This window comes from Tachysurus vachellii, chromosome 13, assembly GCF_030014155.1.
Source record: "Tachysurus vachellii isolate PV-2020 chromosome 13, HZAU_Pvac_v1, whole genome shotgun sequence".
Taxonomy (NCBI): domain Eukaryota; kingdom Metazoa; phylum Chordata; class Actinopteri; order Siluriformes; family Bagridae; genus Tachysurus; species Tachysurus vachellii.
In genome coordinates this window covers 12,660,489-12,683,421 of record NC_083472.1, presented here as the reverse complement: position 1 = coordinate 12,683,421, position 22,933 = coordinate 12,660,489, and the positions used below count along the sequence as shown (strand labels likewise).

The 22,933-nt window shown below is 39.4% G+C and overlaps 1 protein-coding gene across 1 annotated transcript; it reads left to right on the top strand.

The window, feature by feature from the left end:
* Nucleotides 1-20,062: 20,062 nt before the first annotated feature.
* Nucleotides 20,063-22,933, top strand: gpr101 (G protein-coupled receptor 101). Its single transcript, XM_060884859.1, has 2 exons — nt 20,063-20,174; nt 20,672-22,933. Exon 2 carries the CDS (start codon nt 20,775-20,777, stop codon nt 22,050-22,052), a length of 1,278 nt encoding a protein of 425 aa, XP_060740842.1. The 5' UTR covers nt 20,063-20,174; nt 20,672-20,774; the 3' UTR covers nt 22,053-22,933.

Sequence of the window (22,933 nt, the reverse complement as noted above, 5' to 3'; positions counted from 1 at the left end):
ATTTTCCACTGTTCAAAGTCAAAATTACCCTCCACAACATCCCTGCCCCTCCATTTTTATGGCAAATACAACAGCATCCTAATTATGTGTGTGGCCACCATGGTAAGAGACATCTTGTTAACTTGTACATGCTGTGAGCTTGTATAAATGTGCTACAGCCGCACTTTAGGAGCTTTGCTTCCTGCTTAGTCTGCCATAACTAAATCTCAAATCAGAATCAAAACAGGTTACCTCGTCATTCAAAACATGTATGCATTATCCCGGACTTTCTGTGTGTACATGTGTTTGGAATCTGATTTCAAGATGCAGTTTTTATAGTTTTTAGAGGAATTATATCAGACAAAGATCCCAAAATGCATTTGTAGCACATTAAAAAAGCTACTTCTAACTGTGGAATTTCCTTTTTGAAATTTACTTTCAAAGACATGCCATGTAAAACAAGGTCTGGGTGTTGTAATTCATTGCTTAACCCTGAGGTCATGGATGTTGTCCAATGTCTGCAATGGGTAGATCAGAGCTAAGTCCTAAGTTAAGTCGCCAGCTTCAGAATGACAGAGAATCTGTGTCTGAAGCTTACCCCAGGGTGTCCGAACAGAAGGCTTTGAGTGTCCTAAAGACACAGAACCACAAACCTGTACCTCAAGAGGCTTTCATTAGGTTTCAAAGGCTTCCTGGTTTTAGATTACTGTGCAAATACAGGTCTAGCTGTGTCCACTAGTCACTGAGTGCTGTGAAGATTCAGGCTGATTGAACATGTTAGTGCTCAACTTCACTCTGAATCCAGGAGGAACCCATTTATATTGCAATTTGAAAAGAAAACTCCTCATACACGGAGGTATGATTTTCATTTCGTAACCTTTGCTCATGATGAAATCTTGACATTTGACTTGGTTCAAAGGCCAAACAGGAAAGCTAGCAAGTGCCAAGATCCCCCATGTAGGCAGTCGCCAGCCTTCTTGACCCGTCCAGATCTTTTTTGACATGTTGTCAATCTTAAGGCAAGACTTGCAGGGGTTAAAAACCAAGCACACTTTATCAAGCAAAGATGTGCCATAGAGAGATATACAACCTATGGTAATGTAAGGGGAAGGCACAAGGTGATAGGACCCTGAAAGGTGCCCCATTTATCTTATTATGTCTTTCACCCATTGTCTCAAAAAAACCTTATGCTACTCTCAGTGTGTCCTTTAAGGGGCATGTTAGGAAGGAAAAAAGTGGCCCACAAATTCCCTAGAATGGTTCACATTCATTATGAGAGTCCTTTAGCATAAGAATGGCTCCTGCCTGCATGCATAATTCTGCTGAGTAATTGTGATGGCCTTTTCTACTGGCTGCTGACAAAAAAGCACCAGCACGGGGGCTATTGTCATGGGCGCATCCATCTGCATCCAGGCCATTAAAGGATATTTGCACTTCCTCAGGGCCACTGGACCCGGGTGGGTTTTTGACATGTAGCAGAAGGCTGTGGACTTTGGCCACCAGCTCTTGAGGTGCAGATTAGGGCAGCATAAGGGGCCGTGCTCCTGTCAAGCTCTCTGAGTATCAGAGGGACAAAAACAGGGGCAAGGGACTGACTAAAGGTTGAGAGTAAAGGAAGAAACAGTGTGTGGGGGTTGTAAACTTTGTGAGGATGTTTTTCCTTGAGTTGATACATGCTGTAGTCTGCCTTCTAAATGCAATGGTTTGGGTGGTTGAATGAGCATCAGACACAAACACATGCAGACAGACTGACAGATGGGAGAAGCTGGCTGCATTCTGGAAATTTTGTGTACTAACTGGAATCTTAGTACCTCACTGTGAATGATGTATAATCAGGAGGATGGGATAATGCAGTAGGTACTTAAACATAACGAACATGCTAAATTCATTAAAACACATTTTTTAAAAACTCACTTGTATATCAACTAAAGCTAGTTACAGATAGTGTGCTAAAAATGTGTGTAATGGGTAAGTTACGAGCCAAGTTTCTCTCCAAAGTTTAGCTAAGAAATGCTGAGTAAGCTAGGTCATACAAATATGAACAACTGCAAGATTTCTACCCTCAGCACAGATCATAGTTAAACTATAGATATCATTAAGTGAAGTCCTGTTTACAATAAGCACACTGACAGTTTTTGTAACATATATTTTACAAACTTACACAACCTGTCAGTCCATACTTTACAAGTAACAAGGCTTATTACTACACTTTCCACTGATGGAATTTTGAGGGATAGGTATAAAAATGATTGAATTACGGGGTTATGGAAAAGTCATTGTGTGTGTGTGCAGTCAGCACTGCCACTGGGCAGGGAGTACCTGTGGGCTGGCTCCTACTGGGACTCATTTGGATCTGACAGCTCCCAATGTGTTCATTAGGGCTCTGATTGGGCCCTGCTCCTATGGGGAGTGCCTGCCAGCCCCATACTGAATAGTCGTGATTGTGCTCAGCATAAATCGCCATCTGTTTCAGCAGGAGAGAGAGAGAGAGGCAGAGAGAGAGAGAGGCAGAGAGAGAGAGAGTTGAGAGAGAGAGAGAGAGGCAGAGAGAGAGAGAGAGAGAGAGAGAGAGAGAGAGAGAGAGAGAGAGAGAGAGAGAGAGAGAGAGAGAATGGGCAGAAAGCCACTCAATTTTTAATCCATCTACATTTTGTGGGTTTAAGTCAAGTAAAAAAAAAAGAATAAAATCTGTCTCGTAGGAGGTAATGCTAATATATTAAACTGCATTTGGTTTTTCATCATAACTGTCAGCAAGGAGCAAATTTAAGACTACGTTACTAATATATTAGTAGTACAATGGTTATAAGTATAATTTGTAAATAATAATACATTTTAAAATTATAAACATAAAAACACAATTTCTAGACACATGCACAGTGAATACTGTTTCTGATCTTTCCAACACCAATGAAAATGTTAAATACAGCATGATATATGAATATACTTATTCTAACTTTTAGTGTAATTATAGAGTGGGGTCCAGTAGACCAGTGAAAAGCTGGATGAATATAAACTGAAGGTTTTTTATTTTGAAATATTTTGAAAGAACTTGAATTTGAATAAAGAAAGAAAGAATTCAAAATCTTGAATTTATAATTTTGATGATTCTGCACTCCAGATTCTTATTTAAATGTAGGGAAACTTGTGTTATTGACCATGACAATTGCTTTGTATAAATGGTTACATTTCCTCATGAATAATCTCTATTGATGCGTGTGTTGGGGTGACACTCCAATGGATTTGATGTGAAATGGATCATACGGTTTTGCACAATCTTGTGGAGGCCATGCTAACTCAAGCACATACTGTCTTCAAATCAAAAAAAGGAAAAATACCAAATACTAAGATCTTTTTTTAAGATTCTACTTTTCACTCAAGTTGTTATCAGTAATATAATTTGTAATGAAACTGTAACTACGTATACATATATAGGTAGACATACATATACATATGTATAGCACTCTCCAGCATAAAATCAGGTTTCTATTGCTGCACACATCATACACACTTGATTGCCGCTCAGTCTTTCTTTTTGCTTATTTTCTCTCACTCACTCAAGAAAAATGGAAAGAAGAACAAAACTGCCGCTTCTTGCCGCTTGGGTTTTTGAAGCATCTTTATCAGGCCTAGCAGCAGCATTCTGTGTTTGCTAGCCTTACTTTTCGTCCTTTGTGTCAGCCAAGGTGTGACCAATGCATAGGGTATTTGTATGGGGTAGAAGACGGCACATTGCATTTGGTCTTCTGTCTAAATGGAAAAAAAGGAGGGGGAGGTGAATAGGGGGAAACGGGGAGGAATAAAAGGCGGTGTGCACAGGGCCCAGGTGCTTTACAGCTCTGCTACACAAAGGCTTATGAAGCGTTACTCCATGGAGAGTCATGTCAGATGTAATTGCAGGGTTCTCAAAGATAGTGAATCACATGCAATGCATTGACCTCGCCCTATGATGCCACGAAAGAGGCCATCTCCAGTGCCAAAAAAAAATTAAAAGTTTTCCTGTTATTTGATTATCCATAATCAGGAGTGTAAATAAGCTGTCCTTTGGGACACCGTTACAAATCCTCCACTTGCTGACTCCAAAAGGCAATTTCACACGCTGACATTGATACTGCAGAGAGAATGGAGAACTACACTAGAATACACAGGGACGGGTTATGTAGCACTAAGTATCGAGCATTTTCAAAAATTACTCCCACTTTTCAACTATTTGCATGTTTAACCACTCTGTTTACTTCCATAAGTTCTATCTAGACTATTGATAGCCTGTGATGTAGATATGACATTTATATGCTGCCTCTTTGCTAGGCAAGCGAACGTATAGGCAGCACTATTAGAGATAGGCTTTATTCATCTTGTTATTTCCCATAGTGAGCTCCTGCTGAGATATAAGCACATGTGCTTTGGAAGTCTGAATATGTTTCTGGGCACCAACAGTTTAAAATGTGGCAGGTACTCAGCAAGCCCTGCACCTTTGTGTGACCGACTAACATTTAATTGGAGGTGACCAACAAATGGGTGATAAGACCTAGGGGGCTCCAAACACTCACAGATGGAGTTCTCTGGGGATCTAGGTGTTCCTGTGCTGTTGGCAGCCAAAGTTCCATGCTCCCCTACATTGGCACGTCTTGGAACAGCTCCATCCGGCTCACCACGGGTGGGCCTACAGACACCGAGGGCATCTTAGGCAGCTGGCACCGGTTCTGATCAACAGTGAGGAGTATGTTCACACTCAGATGCTAAGCAGGAAACTCTTGAACTATGCTCCAATCAGACATCTAACTCCAGACCTCTCACTTACAGCACTGGTGGTACTGTTAACAGTAAAGTGAGCCATGAGTTGACCATGTTATTCCTTGGCAAATGTTGTGCAATAATCATTAACTGGATGTGAATGGTTGCAATTAAGTTCTTTTGGCAAAGAACTGTTGGTAGTAGGTTTGTTTTTAATAACAAATATTAGATATGTGACATTCCTTAATTTTTCTGTTGAGTGATTAGATTTTGGGGAAAAAACAATGACAGATTTATTTACAAACTATTTTTACAGGGTACCCCTTAGTAACTGATACAGTTTGCATGTACGCGTGCCCTCACAAGGTTATACAGGTATAAGGCACATACACTATCTCAACTCAAGTGAAAATGTAATCTGATTAAAGTGGACATGAAAGATGCCATTTGGACAGACAAGAATTTCTTTGTCATGGAACCATCAACACATTTAAAAGGTGTAGTACCACTATGAAGATTCCACAGGTCAAGCCAAAGCAATGGGGAAAAACAAGCCACCAACATTCTCAAATTCAATGACAGTGTATAGAGTGAGAAAATAAGCTGTAGATATAAAATATAGTCCAGGGGTCAGATGTGTATTTTCGAAAATTGTGATTTATTACTACTCATTTTGGAAGACTTTGTCAGGTAGGAACAGCTGGCCAAGGCATGTCCAAATCAGTAGGAAGGGTTTGCTAATGTTGCTAAAAAAGTTATTTATTGATGAGCGCTTTAGCTGCTTTTGCCGAATAGGCATCTTGGAAACGGGCTCTCCTCTCTTGGGGGAGACGGACATGAACTTCTAACAGCCAAGGAGATCTGTAGGGCAGGGAAAATGTACAGTATGCCCAGAAAATGAACCCCCTACTGTGTGTCTAGTAGGGGTCCCTAATGGCTCCCTCTAGTTCCATATGGGAGTCTAGAAATCAGTCAGAGATTATAGCTCATAATATAGCTCACAACTTCATTGGGTTCCTGACCTGTTCCTCTCACAAGCAAATCAACACACAGCCATATTTCTACTCAGGTTGTGAAGTAGAAAATTCCACCAAATGAGGCACAACTATGTTGATCAGCTAAGTTGCATCCATGGTTATTTCAATTGACAATACATACAAGCGCTTTCATATCTTCACACTTCACCCCAGACATGTGCAAAAAGAACTCACACAAAACAAACCAGTCTGTTGCATGCAAAAGCTGTACTGTCTTTTTGGACAAAGACTAGATTAAAAAAAAATCAAACCCGGTTTCAGAGTATCAAATAAGACTTACTTCAATACTGTGCTGCCAGAAACATTAAAGTTTATTTAGAGACTCTACTATCTCTAATGAAGCAATTAAAATCTTTGATATGCCTATGATCGTGTAATTGCTCCTAGTCATACTTTCAAAACTGATCACACATTTGATCCATAGGTTTTCTGGAGTCTTCTGCAGACACAGCAAAGTTAAGGGAATATTATTGAACTAGTTTTGCATACTTCAATTGGAAATGAGATCTTGAACTAAAGTCAAATTGAAATGCATAAACAGGCGAACATTAAGACATTTTTAGAACAGAATAAAGCTGATGAACATATGCATACATAACATGTTGAGGCTTAGGCTTCCTGCTGGGAGCAGGCACGACAAAGGCTTTCTAACAGGAATACCTCTGGGATCGCTAATGATTAATTAGCTTGTGTCATTAAGTGAAGTAAATGTCATGGTAGCTTCCTAGGGAAGCGGTCACACCATGTGCGTGCTAAAGCGCCCCAAGGGACCATAGGCACTGTAGCCAGGGGAACACTGACATCTAGTGGCTGGAGTTAGAAGTGATTCAGAAGATTACGTTTTAGAAACAAAGTTTAATGAAGACTGCATATCTACAGCTTTCATTCTTTCATCTAACTTTAGTAACTTTTGGTCAGCGTCACGATAGATCCAGAGTCTATTTCAGGAATTCTGTGATTTTGGGAAGTGGGGGAAAAAGGAGAACCCTGTGGAAACCCAGAATAAATGCACTGAAACTCAACTCATACAACACAAGCTCAACAATGCTGCCCCTTGTGCCATGGTGGCACCCTGATGAACAGCATTTAACATATTCTTGTGGCAAAAGACATAATATATTAATTAATATATGGCTCTGTGACACTGTGGCTTAACATGAATGCAATGTGGTTCCGTGGTCATATTCCTTTAACCAGTGTACCTCAAAAATGCCTAAATACAACAAGTAGAAAAATCACTAAGAGCTGTCAATAATCAAATTAAATACATGTTAACAAAACACTGGAAATGTCCTTACCCATGTGGAGAAAAGGCCTATCAACTGGTGCAGCAGATTCATATCTAGATGGAGACCAGATACCTGGTCACTATACTGTGGTACATAACATTAGCTTCCTAATTTGTTAAAGTGCATTTCCCAATTCTGCTTTCGTTTTCTTGCTGTGTTGCTTCTCTGATATGCCTGAGAAGCAGAATGGAGACTGGTGCTGGCTCTCAGGCTCATTAACTGTGAGCCAGAGGCTTTTTCTCTTCGGGAAGGTTATGAAGGCAATGGCGGAAATAGAGGGAGAGAGAGAGAGAGAGAGAGAGAGAGAGAGAGAGCGAGAGAGGCTCAAATGGTCTGTTTTAAAAGACTCATGGGTGATAAACACATTACCAGCAGTCACAGAACTCCCCTGGAACACTCTTACTTCACACACACCCTCACACACATAATGACACACCTGTCAGAGTCTTTCCACTCTGTAAGCACAAGCAAAGCGCCCAGGGCCTCCCTCTGGTTCTCTCTATATGGCACAGCATGTCCCGTGTATGAAAGACCATTCAATTGCTTTTCTCAGTTATAACCCTGAGATAATGGTGCTTGCAATTTCGCATGTACATCAGCATCCCTTTTTGTTTTTGCATTTTGTATTTGTGTCTTTCAATCTTTCTGCCTGTCCCTCTGTTATACATCTGTTTTTATTTCTGCATTCTCTTGTGTACCCACTCCCATGTTTAGAAACTGGCTGTGATTCAAGTTTTGGTGTGTGTGTGTGTGTGTGTGTGTGTGTGTGTGTGTGTGTGTGTGTGTGTGAGAGAGAGTGAGTGAGAGAGAGAGAGAGAGAGAGAGAGAGAGAGAGAGAGAGAGAGAGAGAGAGAGAGAGAGTGATGTAGAGTTGGCAGTAGTTTTCTTTGTGGCAGGGCAGTCACACACGGCCCGCAGGAGGCAAAGATGAAAATGGCAGATGGAATTTTGATGGTGTGCTGCATCCCAGCACAAAGACGACCAGTATGTGTGAGGGAGGTGGAGGCAAGCCTGTTGTAATCCTGCTGATCACTTCTTTAATATTCAGATATCTGCATTACTCTCAGTTCCAGCATCAGAGGCACAACATTATCCAAATATATAACTGTCCTAGCCAACATTTGCAAATTGCTGCATATTTACCATTCTGTAGCATGTGTTTGCCTTGTCCTTGCAAACTACCCAAATTATATTGTAATTTCTTTTAAAAGAACAGAAATAAAGATTTAATTCAATTATGCTGTTATGTTGTGTTGGCAGATTGTATCAAATGCAAAGAAAGTGCAGAATAGGTCGGCTTCAGATGTTATGTACTGCCAGTTTCATGTTCGACCTCTGTAATGTGTGCTGCTACAAGGAAGTCTGGCAAAAGATTTTAGTCACAACTACTTTAGTCCTTTCTGCTGCCTTTACTTTGCAGGCCATGCCTCAACACTGCCTCTGAAGTTAATTAGCCTTGGTGCTTTGGTGCCTGGTCCACAGATCCTCAATAGAAAACAGAGAGAATCATCACATGAATGGGAAACTAACATCTAAGAAGACTTTTTCCTCTACACTTGAGGTTTGTCTTTTGTGACCATTACCCAATTCAGCAATGGTTTTCACACAGCTGTGGCCTCAACTGGAAAATCTTTTGTGTTGGCTCCATGAATATGATTCAGGGCAGGTAGCCCTCATAGCCAGTTAATCTCCTAAAAGAACCTTGTACAAATACTTTTAATGTCTTTCTTTGCCCCATAGAGGACAGTCATCAATTGTGCACTTTGGCCTGTTGTGGTGACAGTCCACTACTATGAATGGGAGGCCCCAACGAAATCACAAGTAATTACATTTAAACTGTTACCGCAGAGAAAACAAGCATCATTCTATGAATAGGAACCTTTTAAAATGTTTCTAATCTGGTAGCTTCTAGTAGACAGACTACTGTATCAGTGTGTTTATCTATTTTCAGTGCATCATAACAGTGCAGTGAATCTGGTTTTGCATGAGGCTCAAGGACACAGTTTTATAAAATTTGCCATACAGTGTCTGTAAGAATTATTGCCATGTTCAGTCAAAAAAGATTGACATATAATACATATGAAAAAGATTAAATATATTATTATATGATTATAATGCATATTTTGGACCCTCACTGAGATGAGGCCAACCCTGTGAGGATCCTGAGGCATGTACAGAGATTTATCAGCTCCGGTTGGACTGTGCTTCATGAAGTATTCGGACATACTAAGAGGAGATGCCAACTACATGTGGTCTTTAAGGACAACCACCTCCTCATCAATACAACATTTGTCGAACTGTATATTGAATTAGTGTATATCTATAATCACACCATCCAGCGTCACCCAAATGAAGATGGGTTCCCCTTTGAGTCTGATTCCTCTCAAGGTTTGTTCCTTTACCATCCAAGGGAGTTTTTCCTTGCCACAGTCACCTCAGTCACCCCAAGCTTGCTCACTGGTGATAAATACAAATACATTTAAATATGTCTAATATTAATCTTGAATTTTGTATTATATCAATCTTTATATCAGCCTTTTGCTTTGTGTTTATGTTCTCTAAAGCTGTTTTGAGACAATGTCCATTTTTAAAAGCGCTTTACAAATAAATTTGAATTTGAATATAACATACACTACATGGCCAAATGTTTGTGGAAACCTGCCCATCACACACATGTGGGCCTTAATCAGAAACAGGACATTGTCTAAAATGTATTTTTATGGTGTAGTGTTAGGATTTGCCTTCACCAGAACTAAACCTGTTTCATCATGAAAATGCCCCTGAGCTGCATCAGGATATGGTTGGATTCAATTCAATGTAATGGACATTGTCACAAAGTTTTACATACATATATAAATAAAATAAATAAATAAATAAATAAATAAATAAACACACACATACACAAACACACACACACACACACACGTGTGTGTGTGTGTGTGTGTGTGTGTGTGTGTGTGTTATTATTATATTATATATATAAAATTTCTTAATATCTCTTCTATAAATTTATACCATGTATATAGTCCAAAAGTGCTCTTGTGTGTATATAGAACCTCATGAGAAACTAATGAGTATGAGCATCATGACTCATTTCTGAATTCATTATAGTTTTAACTTAAAGTCTGTTCTGTTCAAATTGATGTTATTAACTGTTCAATGATGGAGACTTGAGGGCAAAGTGTTCTTAGTAATTGCAGTCCTGAGGCTATTCAAGAAACATGACTGTGCCCGACCTTGCTAATGTTTTTGTGGCTGATTAAGCAGATTCTCTCAGCCACATTCCAAAATCTCTTGGAAAACCTTCAGAGAAGATTGGAGGCTGTTATAGAACTGCTTGACTGATCCCACCACCTCTCAGGGTACAAGGAAGGTACGCATCAAGACACAGATCTTCTCTGTTCTGGCACCGGTGGTGGAGCTGAGTCACTGGCAATCTTCATATGACATGTGAAGACCCACCTCTTTCTGAAAAACTTCAATTAGCATGTTAGTTTTTAATTTAAAAAAGCTCTTATTGCTCTACTTCCTCCCAATATGTGTTCTTAGTCCATGTCCTAGTGAACCATTATTTATGATTTCAAGCACATTTGTAAGTTACTCTGGATGAGAGAGTTTTTCTAATGCTGTAAATGTAATTAACAACAAATAGGGGAACATTCTGTGTTAATCGTCATGGTATTGGAATGAGCACATATGAGTGTTTAGGTGTCCACATAGTCTACATCTATACATACTATACATACTTTATACATATAATACAAATAAAAAATAGGCAGTAATAAATGTTCTGTGATGTGTGTGGGGTTCAGCAGAGAGAGATACACATAACAAATGCAAGATCTTGTCTGCTTCAATCCCTGCTCCTTTATTCAGACTATGTCCTGGTTTCAATTGGAAACTTGCACAATGTCTGTCAAAATTAATATATTGAAGCAGGCTGGCTATTGCAAAAACGTACTTCTTTGATGAAAGTTATTTTGTTGTGGATCAGAAGGAATGCCTTGGAATATGTTCCTCTGAGATCCATCAAAGTCCTAAATTTCACCTCCTGCCAAGGCCAGACTCTGCTCTAAAAGTCTTAGAAACTCTTAGAAACCAAGATGTCATGGATCCCAATAAGTACCCCGGTGCCTTTGAAGGAAAAACAACCACTTTTTAACCAACATGCTGTATAATGGAGATTAGGTTCTTTGTGATTGAATGGTCTCTCTTATGCCTGGACCCAGCTGTCGTCTTTGTGGTTCAAAACTAGAATACAGCTCAGTTCCACTGATGGGTTGACATTTTTGAGTACTTTGTGGTTTGATGGAAGACTGAAGCTATTTCTGTACATTTTTACTTTAATATTAGGAATGTTTCTTCTGGGCAAAAAGCAGATGCGATTTAAGTGTGTGTGTGTGTGTGTGTGTGTGTGTGTGTGTGTGTGTGTGTGTGTGTGTGTGTGTGTGTGTGTGTGTGTGTTCTTTTCCACATTCCCTTACATACCCTCCACCATGTGTAGAAACTCTCTGTGATTAAGTTTCGATGTGTTGGGGTCTTTCTGTGCGTGCGTGCGTGCGTGCGTGTGCGTGTGTTTGTGTTGCTTGACGTTTTCTATAACAGCCACTAGATGCCACCATTAAGCTTCACATAGAATATTCTATTTATTCTACTTCACTGAGCTCACTGTGTGTGTGTGTGTGTGTGTGTGTGTGTGTGTGTGTGTGTGTGTGTGTGTGTGTGTGTGTGTGTGTGTACATACTCCCAATTTAAAATATTAAAAGCTCATGAGCTTTACAACTTTTTTAAAGCTGTCTTGTTCAGCAATACTTAAGCTAAATTATGAGACTTCATACGTCAGTTATATGGATAACAGAGCTCTCAAGTTTTGAAGACAGGCAAGAGTGACATCCCCCCACACAAAAACAAAACAAGCAAAAAATAAAACCACAACAGTGGGGGTGTTGTTGTGTTTGGTAAGGATCACTGACCACAATTTAACCAAATTTTAACCAAATACAAAGTATTTGCTCAATTTCCATTTATTAATGTGTGTGTGTGTGTGTGTGTGTGTGTGTGTGAGAGAGAGAGAGAGAGAGAGAGAGAGAGAGAGAGAGAGAGAGAGAGAGAGAGAGAGAGAGATTATAACTGTTTTTATAATCTACATTATATAATCTACAAATGTTATAATTATAACATTTTTAGGGTCATGATTGAGGACAATGTCCCGTCCAGAGACAAGCTGTTCCGTGTTGAGGTTTTGTTCAAACCGACCATCGAAAATACCCTCTCTAATGAATATATATATATATATATATATATATATATATAGATAGATAGATAGATAGATAGATAGATAGATAGATAGATATTTTTATTTTTTATTTATTTATTTATTTTTTTAATTGGTTGTTGCGTTAAATCTTACCCAGATACAATAGTGCTATTTTCTGATTGGCTATTGTGTAGCCTCTTTTTTGATTGGCTGATAAGTGTCAGGCTCGACTAAGAGCTCCAGGGGAGACGCGCTTGATTCCTGCCCGGTTCCATAGAGACAGCGGTGCGGACTGATACGTTTTGGGCGCTGCGGCAGATTAAATATATAATAAATGGTCAAAAAGTTTTTCTGCGTGAGAAATACGACGTGTGGCGGGAGAGCGTGACAAAAGACCAAAATGCATGACTGTCACTCTCAATGCGTGACACTTGATAGCCCTGGGATAATATTCTGCAGTACAATAAATCCATGCCACATTTTCTACCCATCCTCATCTCCATCCCCTCCAAGAGGACACACACACACTCACGCACACACACATACACACACACTCCTTCAGTTTTCTCTAACTTTTGCTTAAGGACTTAACACAGGACCAATCATACCAGCTAATTACCTCATGCATGTGGTAGCCTAGTGGCTAAGGTGTTGAATTGCCAATCGGAAGTCTGCAAGATCAAATCCCAGCTCCACCAAACCACTGCTGGGTATCTGAGCAAGGCCCTTAACCTTAAGTTGTATAAATTGAGATAAAATATAAGTCACTACAGCTAATGTAACACTTGTTACACAGTGTTTGTTAATGCACACACTCACTGCCTCTTTATGAGGGATGTGGTAGCTAAGTGGTTAAGTATTCAAAATAATTTCAGGCTGTGAAAAGCTGCCGCTGCTGGACGTCTGAGCAAGGGCCTTAGCCCTCAACTGCACAGCTATATGATGTAAGTCACTCTGTATAAGGATGTCTGCAAAATGCTATAAACCGTAACTACTTTACAGCCTAATCAAACTACCATTTACTCATCTTTTTTGCAAAAAAAAATTCCAAGTAAAAATATAATAAAAATCTTCCCATAGTCCCCTCTGCAGATCAAGACTAAGCCTCTAAAGCTACAAGAGTTGACACTTGCCAACTAATTTTGGTGCTTGGCAACTACATGTGCTGCAGATGACTGAAACCCAGATGAAACCCGTATGTCTGTATGAGAGGGTGAGGGCAAAATGTAAACCCAGTAACATTAATATCAGGTAAAGAAGGCCTTCTGCATTCTGAAAGAGAAAAGAAGAGTTGTGTTACTGTGTGTGTGTTTCACAGATATCAGATTTGTTTTACATAATAATTGTCAAATCTTTTATCACTTTAGGAGCGTTACACTACCCTAGTTCATATTGTTATATGCAAATGTATTGGCACTCCACATGTTTATTAGGAAGCTCCCTAGATGCACAAAAATCCTCATTCTGTAAGACTTTTCAAGCAGAAAAACAGAAGTGATGTGCTTGCCTAGTGATTAAAGTGTTAGACTACACTTTAGGTCATGAGTTCAAATCCCAGGTCCACCCATCTGCCAATGCTGAGCAAGGCCCTTAACCCTCAACTGCTCAATTGTATAAATAGAAATAATAAATTGTAAGTCACTCTAGATAAGGGTGTTTGCTAAATGCTGTGGTCAGACCCATTGTAAATCTTTGTAAGCATTCTGTCCAGCCGCTCCCTCTCTTTTGTTGCACCTGTTCCTCTTTGGTCAGCAGCTGCTTTAAAAGGATCTTGCCGCTCATTTTCCTGATAGCTGTGTTGGCTTTCACGTCAGAGGATTACTTCATGTAGCCGTATCATTTGGGGGCATCCATTTTCCGTCATCAGCTGCACGAGGAGATATGGAAAGCAAACAATGAGCATTACACGCATGATAAAATATATAGAAACAGAACAGCTATGTTGTGTTAGTATAAAGGAACTGGGATTGAACCCCCTTTTAGTCCATCTTCTGGGTTGAAGGTTGTTTCAGACAGCAGCTATACAAACTACAGTGTAGGAAATAAACACCCCACTACACACGGGTCTCCTAACAGTGTGGGAAGTGAACACAATGTACTGGGAAAGGAAAAAAATAGATGGCTTAGTAGTTGACCTCAACAATGATGTTTCTGAACGTAATATACTCCTTTTACAGGCACTGCTTGTTGATGATGAAGTCCAAGCTCCTAATGAACAATTCAACACTCTGCATAACAAAGAGCAAAGACCAGTCAACATCCAGTGTCTTCAGTGAGAAAAATCAAAAAGCTCAAAATGTGATAGAGAGGTGTCAAAATTAGAGAAGAAACAGAAAATCACAAAGCAGCATGGGAAAAAAGTGTCTTCATGATAATCAGATTTATTGTTGGACATTACAGACACACCATACATATGTCCATATATGGATTCACAGGCACATCCTCTCAGGTCCATGTTCTGCAGACAGACATTAATACTGTTCCTTGGTGTTTATTCTGTAGGGAGACTTGAGCACAGGTTCCTGGGGACCACATCAATTATCTTTTTCTCCAAGACTTGTCTACTTGATGACATCCTGCACCTTCTGCTTATCTGCTTCCTCCAGCTCAGCATACAGTGCATCCATAATTTCTCCCAATAAAAACAGACACTGGTAAAAAGCATTTAACTGTATGTCATATCACCTATGATTGTGATCATTACAATTTAAATTTTAATAAGATTGTAAACATTTACACGTTTAAAAGCACATCTCTGGCACAGTCAATTGCAGGAACATTAATCAATTTGTTTCCTTTAATAATGCTGATACTTTACAATGGACTACACAGTAAAAGGGGAAAAAAAATCATGTTCTTCTTTCCATGTACACTATTAACCAGTAATCTTTTGACTACCAGTAAAATTCTGATGTCTATCCATCCTTACTGCTTTACCTAGCAAAAACAAACATCAAATACAAAAGACATGCATAACAGACAAATGTTTTACATAATGTTTTACTGGTTTAAACAGAACAAATAATCAACGTTATTTTACTTGTACTGTATTTTATGTAAACAACAATTTCTCTAAGGTAATCCTCATCCTCATGTAATACCCTGTTCATATCATACATGCACTTACCACTCTTACTTCCTGTTCCTGTCTTCTTAAACTGCAGCTGTAATTATACATTTACACCTGAGTTTGTTCACACACACACAAAGGCTATGCACTGATCAGCCATAACATTAAAACCACTCACACCTGTCAATGGCAAGCAATTAGAAGCTAAATAGCTCATCAGAATAAATGATTTATGTTATCTATGCTTCATTTTTTCTTTTTGTGTGTGTATGTGTGTGTCTATTAAAATGATTTTCACACAGTATTTTGGTCTATGGTTTCGCTATTATATTTCTATGAGCTTGTTTCATTGTTGACTTATATTTTCACCAATAAGGAAATTTGTTTCATTGCTCTGTATGAGGATAAGATACAAATGAGGTTTAAACTCCAACACGAAAAATAATAATAACCATGGCTTATGATTCTTTCCAGGTCGTCCACTTCTATCTCTGCATTAGTTCAATAAAGATTGAGACACCACCTGACATGAGGATCAAACCCTGATCTCTACGGTCATCTAAATCACCAGTACACAGTGAATCAATGCAGAATCACAAATTCCCCAAATGCAGAATCACATGAAGCAAGGCTTTAATTAACAAAATATATATACACACACACACACACACACACACACACACACATATATATATATATATATATATATATATATATATATATATATATATATATATATGTATATATACGTGTGTGTGTGTGTATACGTATATACATTTGTATATATATATATTGTTCCACCATAGAAAGGGCAAAGCACAACTCACATGGGAATAACAAACAGAAAAGCCGGCTATGAAAAAATGCCTGCCAGCACCCTCTGGTGGTATGGCATAAAACTGTCTCAGTAGCTCCTAACAGTCCTATTCTTACTAACCATGTGAGTCTGTAATATTCACTTCAGCTCTCATGCATTTAGGTTTACTTTCTCATTCATCACTCTGTACATCTTTCTATGCAGTTGGTCATAGTTTATCTTGTATTTAGTTCATCAGATAACAGATCACATTCTTAAATCGCCTAAGAAGATCTCTCCACCCACTGTCCACTGTCAGGATGCCTCTCTTTGCTGTCATTGTCTAGGTAAATGCAGCAGATATGTGATAATCAGAGTCCATCAAGCTTAACTCTGGTAGACACCAAGCCTGGACATGCCCAAGGAAGCTGAAGCATATGGTTGTGAAATACAATCTATATTTTTATAATAAATATAAAGGAGAAATAGTTGAAACGTGTTGAGACGCATTCTTGTGCCAATCGGAGATTTGATAAATCATTTTAGCTTCTATTTAAGGGCAGAGTTTCTCGTGTGTAGTAAGGCTTGACTTTACTGACGTACACAGGCATCACAACCACATGAAAATGTAGATGTTATATTTGACTTAAAAGCAGACAGGACTTTAAAGACTCATTTATGATTTTTATCAAGGCTATCAATGTATCTAAGTACATAGTTAGCTATATTCATGTGAGCTAAAGTGAACTGATTTTAAATGACTAAACAAGAGGGCAAGTGTTGTTTAATAAAAATGACCTTCTTGCAGTTAACTCTAAACTACTCTGGTTTAATTCTACTCAACTCTAATCTTGTAGAGGCCTCGCCACTTTCTTGTCTATTTCGGACCATGACATTTTTCTCTAAATTATAATTTTAAAATTTGAGCTAGCTAGTTAACATGTCTAGTGTTCCTGAGCACATTATCAAAATATGACTTTTTCTGGGGTGTGATGGGATACGTGTTGGACAAGGGGGTGGTTCTGGGAGGGCATTAGTTTAAAAATGTTTTCTCTCCTTTTGCTGTGATGTATTTTTGTGTGTTCTATCAAAATAAAAAGAGTTAATTACAAAAAAATAAAATAAATATGTCTTTTTGTCAAGGGTCTTTGTACGACACCGAGAAAAAAATCATGATTCGCTCATTTTCAATACAATACATAAAAGTCAGTACAACAACCAAGATACCAATAGCTTTGTGTGATTCCCTGTTGTAAATCCAAGTCAGGAATATACCTTGGATATGTTGTCCATCACTGGGATAGATACACGTTCATTTATTCATTAGCATAATTAGGACAATTAAACAATTAAGCAACCGACTACTTGCATGTTTATGAAAGGTGGACAGTATCTTAGAAGAAACTCAAAGGACATGCAAAGAAACTCCAAAAAAAGACTGCTTACTGAGATCAAAAATGTGGGCCCCCACCTATGCTACCATGGAATACACTTGCTAAAGTAATTAATGTGTCTCTGGTATAGTAGGGATTTGTTTTGTTGCAAAACAAAGTGTGAATGATGACTCTTGGACACCCACTGACAAAAGATTAGAGTTTTTTCTATGAGGGCTTGCCATAGTGGGGAGAGAGAGAGAGAGAGAGAGAGAGAGAGAGAGAGAGAGAGAGAGAGAGAGAGAGAGAGAGAGAGAGAGAGAGAGAGAGAGACAGTAAAGTTCATTGAACTGAACGGTCAAGTCAAGTGGGTTTTGGTTGTCATGCCTCTATACAGCTTCTATACACTGGAACGAAATGTTTCCCCTGGTCCACGGTGTAACACACAGTAATACACTACATAACTACATAAAGTGCAATATACAACCCTGTAAAATGGGTGCAGTATAATAAATACACAGAACAGAACAATAGACACACAGGGCAATATATATACACAGTACATGGGCAGTAAACTTAACTGTTGTGTGTAGCAGCAATAAACATTGCAGCAAAGTGGCAGTAAAAATGAGTTTCGTAATAAAAAAATCTTGGTGTAGCTTTATAAAGTGTGTAGTGGTATTGAGTTACACTTGGTTTGGTGTTTGACTTGCTCAGATGTTTGGGAGTAATCTGACTGCCTCAGGAGAGAAACTGTTGCCGAGTCTGCTTGTGGAGGCTCGGATGCTCCTGTACCTTCTGCAAGATGGATACTGATGGCTTTGTGGATGCAGTGGTTGTATGAGGTGTCAATAGTGTATAGAGAGAAAGTCCCAATGATGTTTAAAGCTGTTCTCATAGTTTGCTGTAGGGTCTTGCAGTTGGTCACTTTGTAGTTCATTATAACACATGGTGAGACAGCTGATCAGGATGATCATCACTATTGTCCCTAGAAGATGAAGATGGTCGGGGTGGTCGGGAGAGTTTGGCTTTCTTTGGCCTGTGGAGGTGCTGCTGGGTCTTCTTGTCTAGAGAGGTGGTGTTGAAAGACCAGGAGATTTCCTCCATCATGTGCAAACCAAGAAACTTGAATATTCGACTCTCTTCACAGTTATTATTTCACAGAATATCAAAGTCTACTAAAGGTGGTAGAGCGTTTTCGTATTTAACTCCCAAACTTTGGTATATTCTTCCTGATAGTGTTCGGGGCTCAGACACACTTTCCCAGTTTAAATCTAGATTAAAAAACGTATCTCTTTAGTCAGGCGTACATAATCCCACATCCCATAATCGTGTGCGCTAATACATCTGACCTAATGCACATTATTATCTAGTGCTTGCTAATATTATGAACAGCAGCTACGCTAATTCCTTTAGACTGCTTCTCTCTTTCTACCCATCCCGAGGCATCCAGAAATTGTACCAGCTCCGATTGTCTTCCATGCCATGAAGATTTTGGACCTTCACTGAGATGAGGCCAACCATGTGAGGATCCCGAGGCATCTAGAGATTTACTAGCTCCATTTGGACTGTGCTTCATGAAGTATTCGGACATACTAAGAGGAGATGCAAGCTCCATGTGGTCTTTGAGGACAGACTGTCAGACTGTATATTTTCACACCCAAAAAGATGGGTTCCCCTTTCATTCTGGCTCCTCTCAAGGTTTCTTCCTTTACATCCAAGGTAGTTTTTCTTTGCCACAGTCGCCTGAGTCACCTCAGACTTGCTCATTGGGGATAAATACAAACACATTTAAATATATCTAATATTAATCTTGAATTTTTGCATTATATTAATCTTTATATTAACCATTTTGTTTTATGTTTATGTTCTGTAAAGCTGCTTTGGATAAACTGCTCCTAGGATAAAGCAGTTACTGAAGATAAATTAAATAATTACTGCTTGAATACAGTATATCAATACCTTTACAATAAGAAGAACTAATTGTGTATTGTATATATAAACTTTAAGATATGCTCAGATAAATGGAATAATCATTTATATAACATGATGTTTATGTAAAGTGCTAGTGTTGGGGTACTTTTATTTATTTACTCCAACCTAAAAATCTAAAGAACAAAGAAGAAAAACATGTCCATGCTTTTATTTTTCTATTTTTTTTTTTTTTTTTTTTTTTTTGTATGCTAGTTCATCTCCACCTTGCATTTGGTTCTTTTTTTTTCAGGACCATCATGTTTGCATCTGAGGTCTATTTATGCTCCAGAGTGAAAAGCAGCTATTCAACTGCATATAGCGCAGGTGCATGTTGTAGCCCATTACAGGGAGCAATCATCGCTCACCGACGTGTGTTATGACCGTCGATCTGATTCGGATCTGAATTAAGGAGAAAAGAGAAGAGAGAGAGAGAGAGAGAGAGAGAGAGAGAGAGAGAGAGAGAGAGAGCAAGCAACGCTGACGATGATGAGCAGAGACGTGCGCTGCATGCAAAAGCACAACGCGGCCATTGATTATCACTGAAATGAGAGCGTAGCATCAATGGGTCTCTCCACGGAGGACGCACGACTAAATACATACCACAGCCTTGGATATGGCACTACAGATAAAGAAGATCCATCTCTTCTTATGAGGGTGGCAATGGCAAGGTAAAAAACTAATAATAATAATAATAATAATAATAATAATAATAATAATAATAATAATAATAATTCCACGGGGTTTTAAAAGATTTGGACAGCGACCGGAGCGACAGCTTCTTTGTGTCCAGACAATCCGCGCTTGGGTTAACAATGGAATTTTGACAGCTGTGCTTTCCAGCTGTTTTGTCACCGCTGTGAAGGGAAAAAAATGGCTCACAGATTGACCAAAGTGCCATTAGGTCAGTAAGCTGTATGTGCTGCAAGATATGTCGAAGAAATATTAAGGAGAACATGAAATAAGTAGCTGTCATTTTGTGGCACTGAATTCATTGGTGATTTATGCTCTAACAGATCTGATCTAAGGATGTAAGTCGGATTTGGTTATCCATATTGAATGTACATTGTAGAAAAAGCTGAATAAATGATAGATTCTGTGATAACAAGGTCTGTCATGCTGTTGAATATAGACATTCAGTACACTTCCATTGTATATAATCTCCTAGGTGAAGACTGAGACAGCGGAAAGCCTTGTACAGCTTGTCAGGTGATGTTGCTGGGGTGTTAAAGGCTGCCACATGCATCGTCACCCACTTAATCAGCATCACCATGCCCACAATGCAGGATCCTAGCATGAATTATAACTTGAGTGCAGTGCCCTGGGACCCTGGTGCCTTCCAGCCACCGTCGTTGACAAACAGTGCTGTGAAGATGGTGGCCATATCAGCTATTGTGTGCATGTCTCTCTTTGGCAATGTGGTGGTACTGCTGGTGTTCCAAAGAAAGCCACAGCTTCTGCATGTGGCCAATCGCTTCGTGCTCAACCTGCTGCTAGCTGATCTGCTACAAACTGTGCTTGTCATGCCATTTGTTATTGCTGCCACTGTACCTGAGGTCTGGCCACTGGACATCCATCTGTGTCAAGCCCTTGTGGTGCTTATGCATCTTTTTGCTTTTACTGGTGTAAACACTATTATTGTTGTGTCAGTGGATCGCTACCTGGCCATTATCCACCCGCTGTCATATCCAACACGCATGACACCTCACCTGGGCACTAACCTGATTGCGCTTACCTGGCTGGTGAGCTTGCTGCAGAGCACCCCACCTCTCTATGGCTGGGGAGCTATCGATTTTGACCGACACCACAATGCCTGCACCATGGTATGGTCCTCCAGCCACTCATACTCAGCGCTGGTTGCTACTCTTTCCTTCTGGCTGCCTGTGGCCATCATGCTTGGCTGCTACTGGATGGTGTTTAGAGCAGCCCGGCGGCAGAATGCTTTGGTGCACCCTGTTCAAACAAATCACCCTCCAGACTCAGGCTCTAGTCCCCACAGGCAGCAGCAACAGCAACAAGAAGGCTCCTTTTCAGCCACAAATCCTGCCAGGAACAGACACAGACGTTTCCATTATCACTGCAAGGCAGCACGGGTGGTTTTTGTCATCATGGCCTCCTATGTGCTCAGCATGGGCCCATACAGTGTTTTAAGCACCATTTCCATATGTTCCCGCACTGCTGTGCCACCATGGCTGGCCTCAATGGCACTTGTCCTCTTTTTCTTACAGTGCTGTCTGCACCCATACATTTACGGCTATATGCACCGTAGCGTGCGCAAGGAGTTCTTGGCGCTGCTTTGTGGGCCGCGATGTGGACAGACCCGTCCAGGGCGAGCTTCGGCTGTGGACAGCTGCTTCACAGTGACAGATGGGCGGTCAGCACAGATGCATATCCCTAGCCACATGATCCGCATATGTTCCCTTCAGACTTGGGAGGAAGGGACAACATCATCTTCACCTATAGTCCGGAGGTCAAAGGAGAGCCACAAAGAGACAACGTCTGTTAGCCTGAGCCCTGAGAGGGATTTTACTCTGCATAGCACCAAGTGAAGTGAATGTGTTATGTTTGTAATCCTCTTGAGGAAAACAAATACATCAATTTGCATGAGAGAGTCAAAAGTATTTAGTCCAGGTGACTAGCTTTATGTCTTAAACATGTCTGACTGCTAATCCAGTAGGTTTCATCAGTCTTACCCTAATATACCGCTAGACTTTTAAAATGGCTTAGGTGACTGAAAACCTTTATAGACACTGACTGAGTGGTTAGTAGTTATTATTTGTCAGTTTCTTAAATGAGAAATTCCAAAAACTCATGTATCTCTGATATTCCTATTAGCTCATACGTCGTTTCAACTGGTGGTTGCACATTTAAAAAATGCTTTTCTGATGTTCTTGATGCAGGAAATAGTTAATATAGTATTTGATATTAAATGGCCTGTTAATATTGAACTATAATGAAGTTATAGGTATGTTAAATGTAGTATATTTTTACTACTTTTTTGGTATAGTAGGGATTTACATGTATGCCATTTTGTGATGCTATGTGCAATATTTGTAAGTTCAACCAAAACATACGTATTTTGAGTCCAAATATTTGTCAGAGACAGGTAGAAGCCTTGAAGTTTAAATATTAGCGTGACATAAATTTTGCTGTGGTGCCTCAAATGGAGAAACACTTTCATATAAAATTTAAAAAAAAAGGATCATCAAAAGAAGGAGACATCAAAATTACAGGTAAGCAACAAGCAAAATTTTGACAAAACATTTATTAACATTTTAAAAGTAAACAGTGCTGGAGGTTTTACACTTTTAATCAATCTTTATAAAGACATAATCTTTTAAACAATTACACTTTAGCTAGAAGAATGACTTTATGTGGAGATTTTTGTTTCTCTCATGAGAGTATCCAGCCTCTTGAGGTATAGTACAGT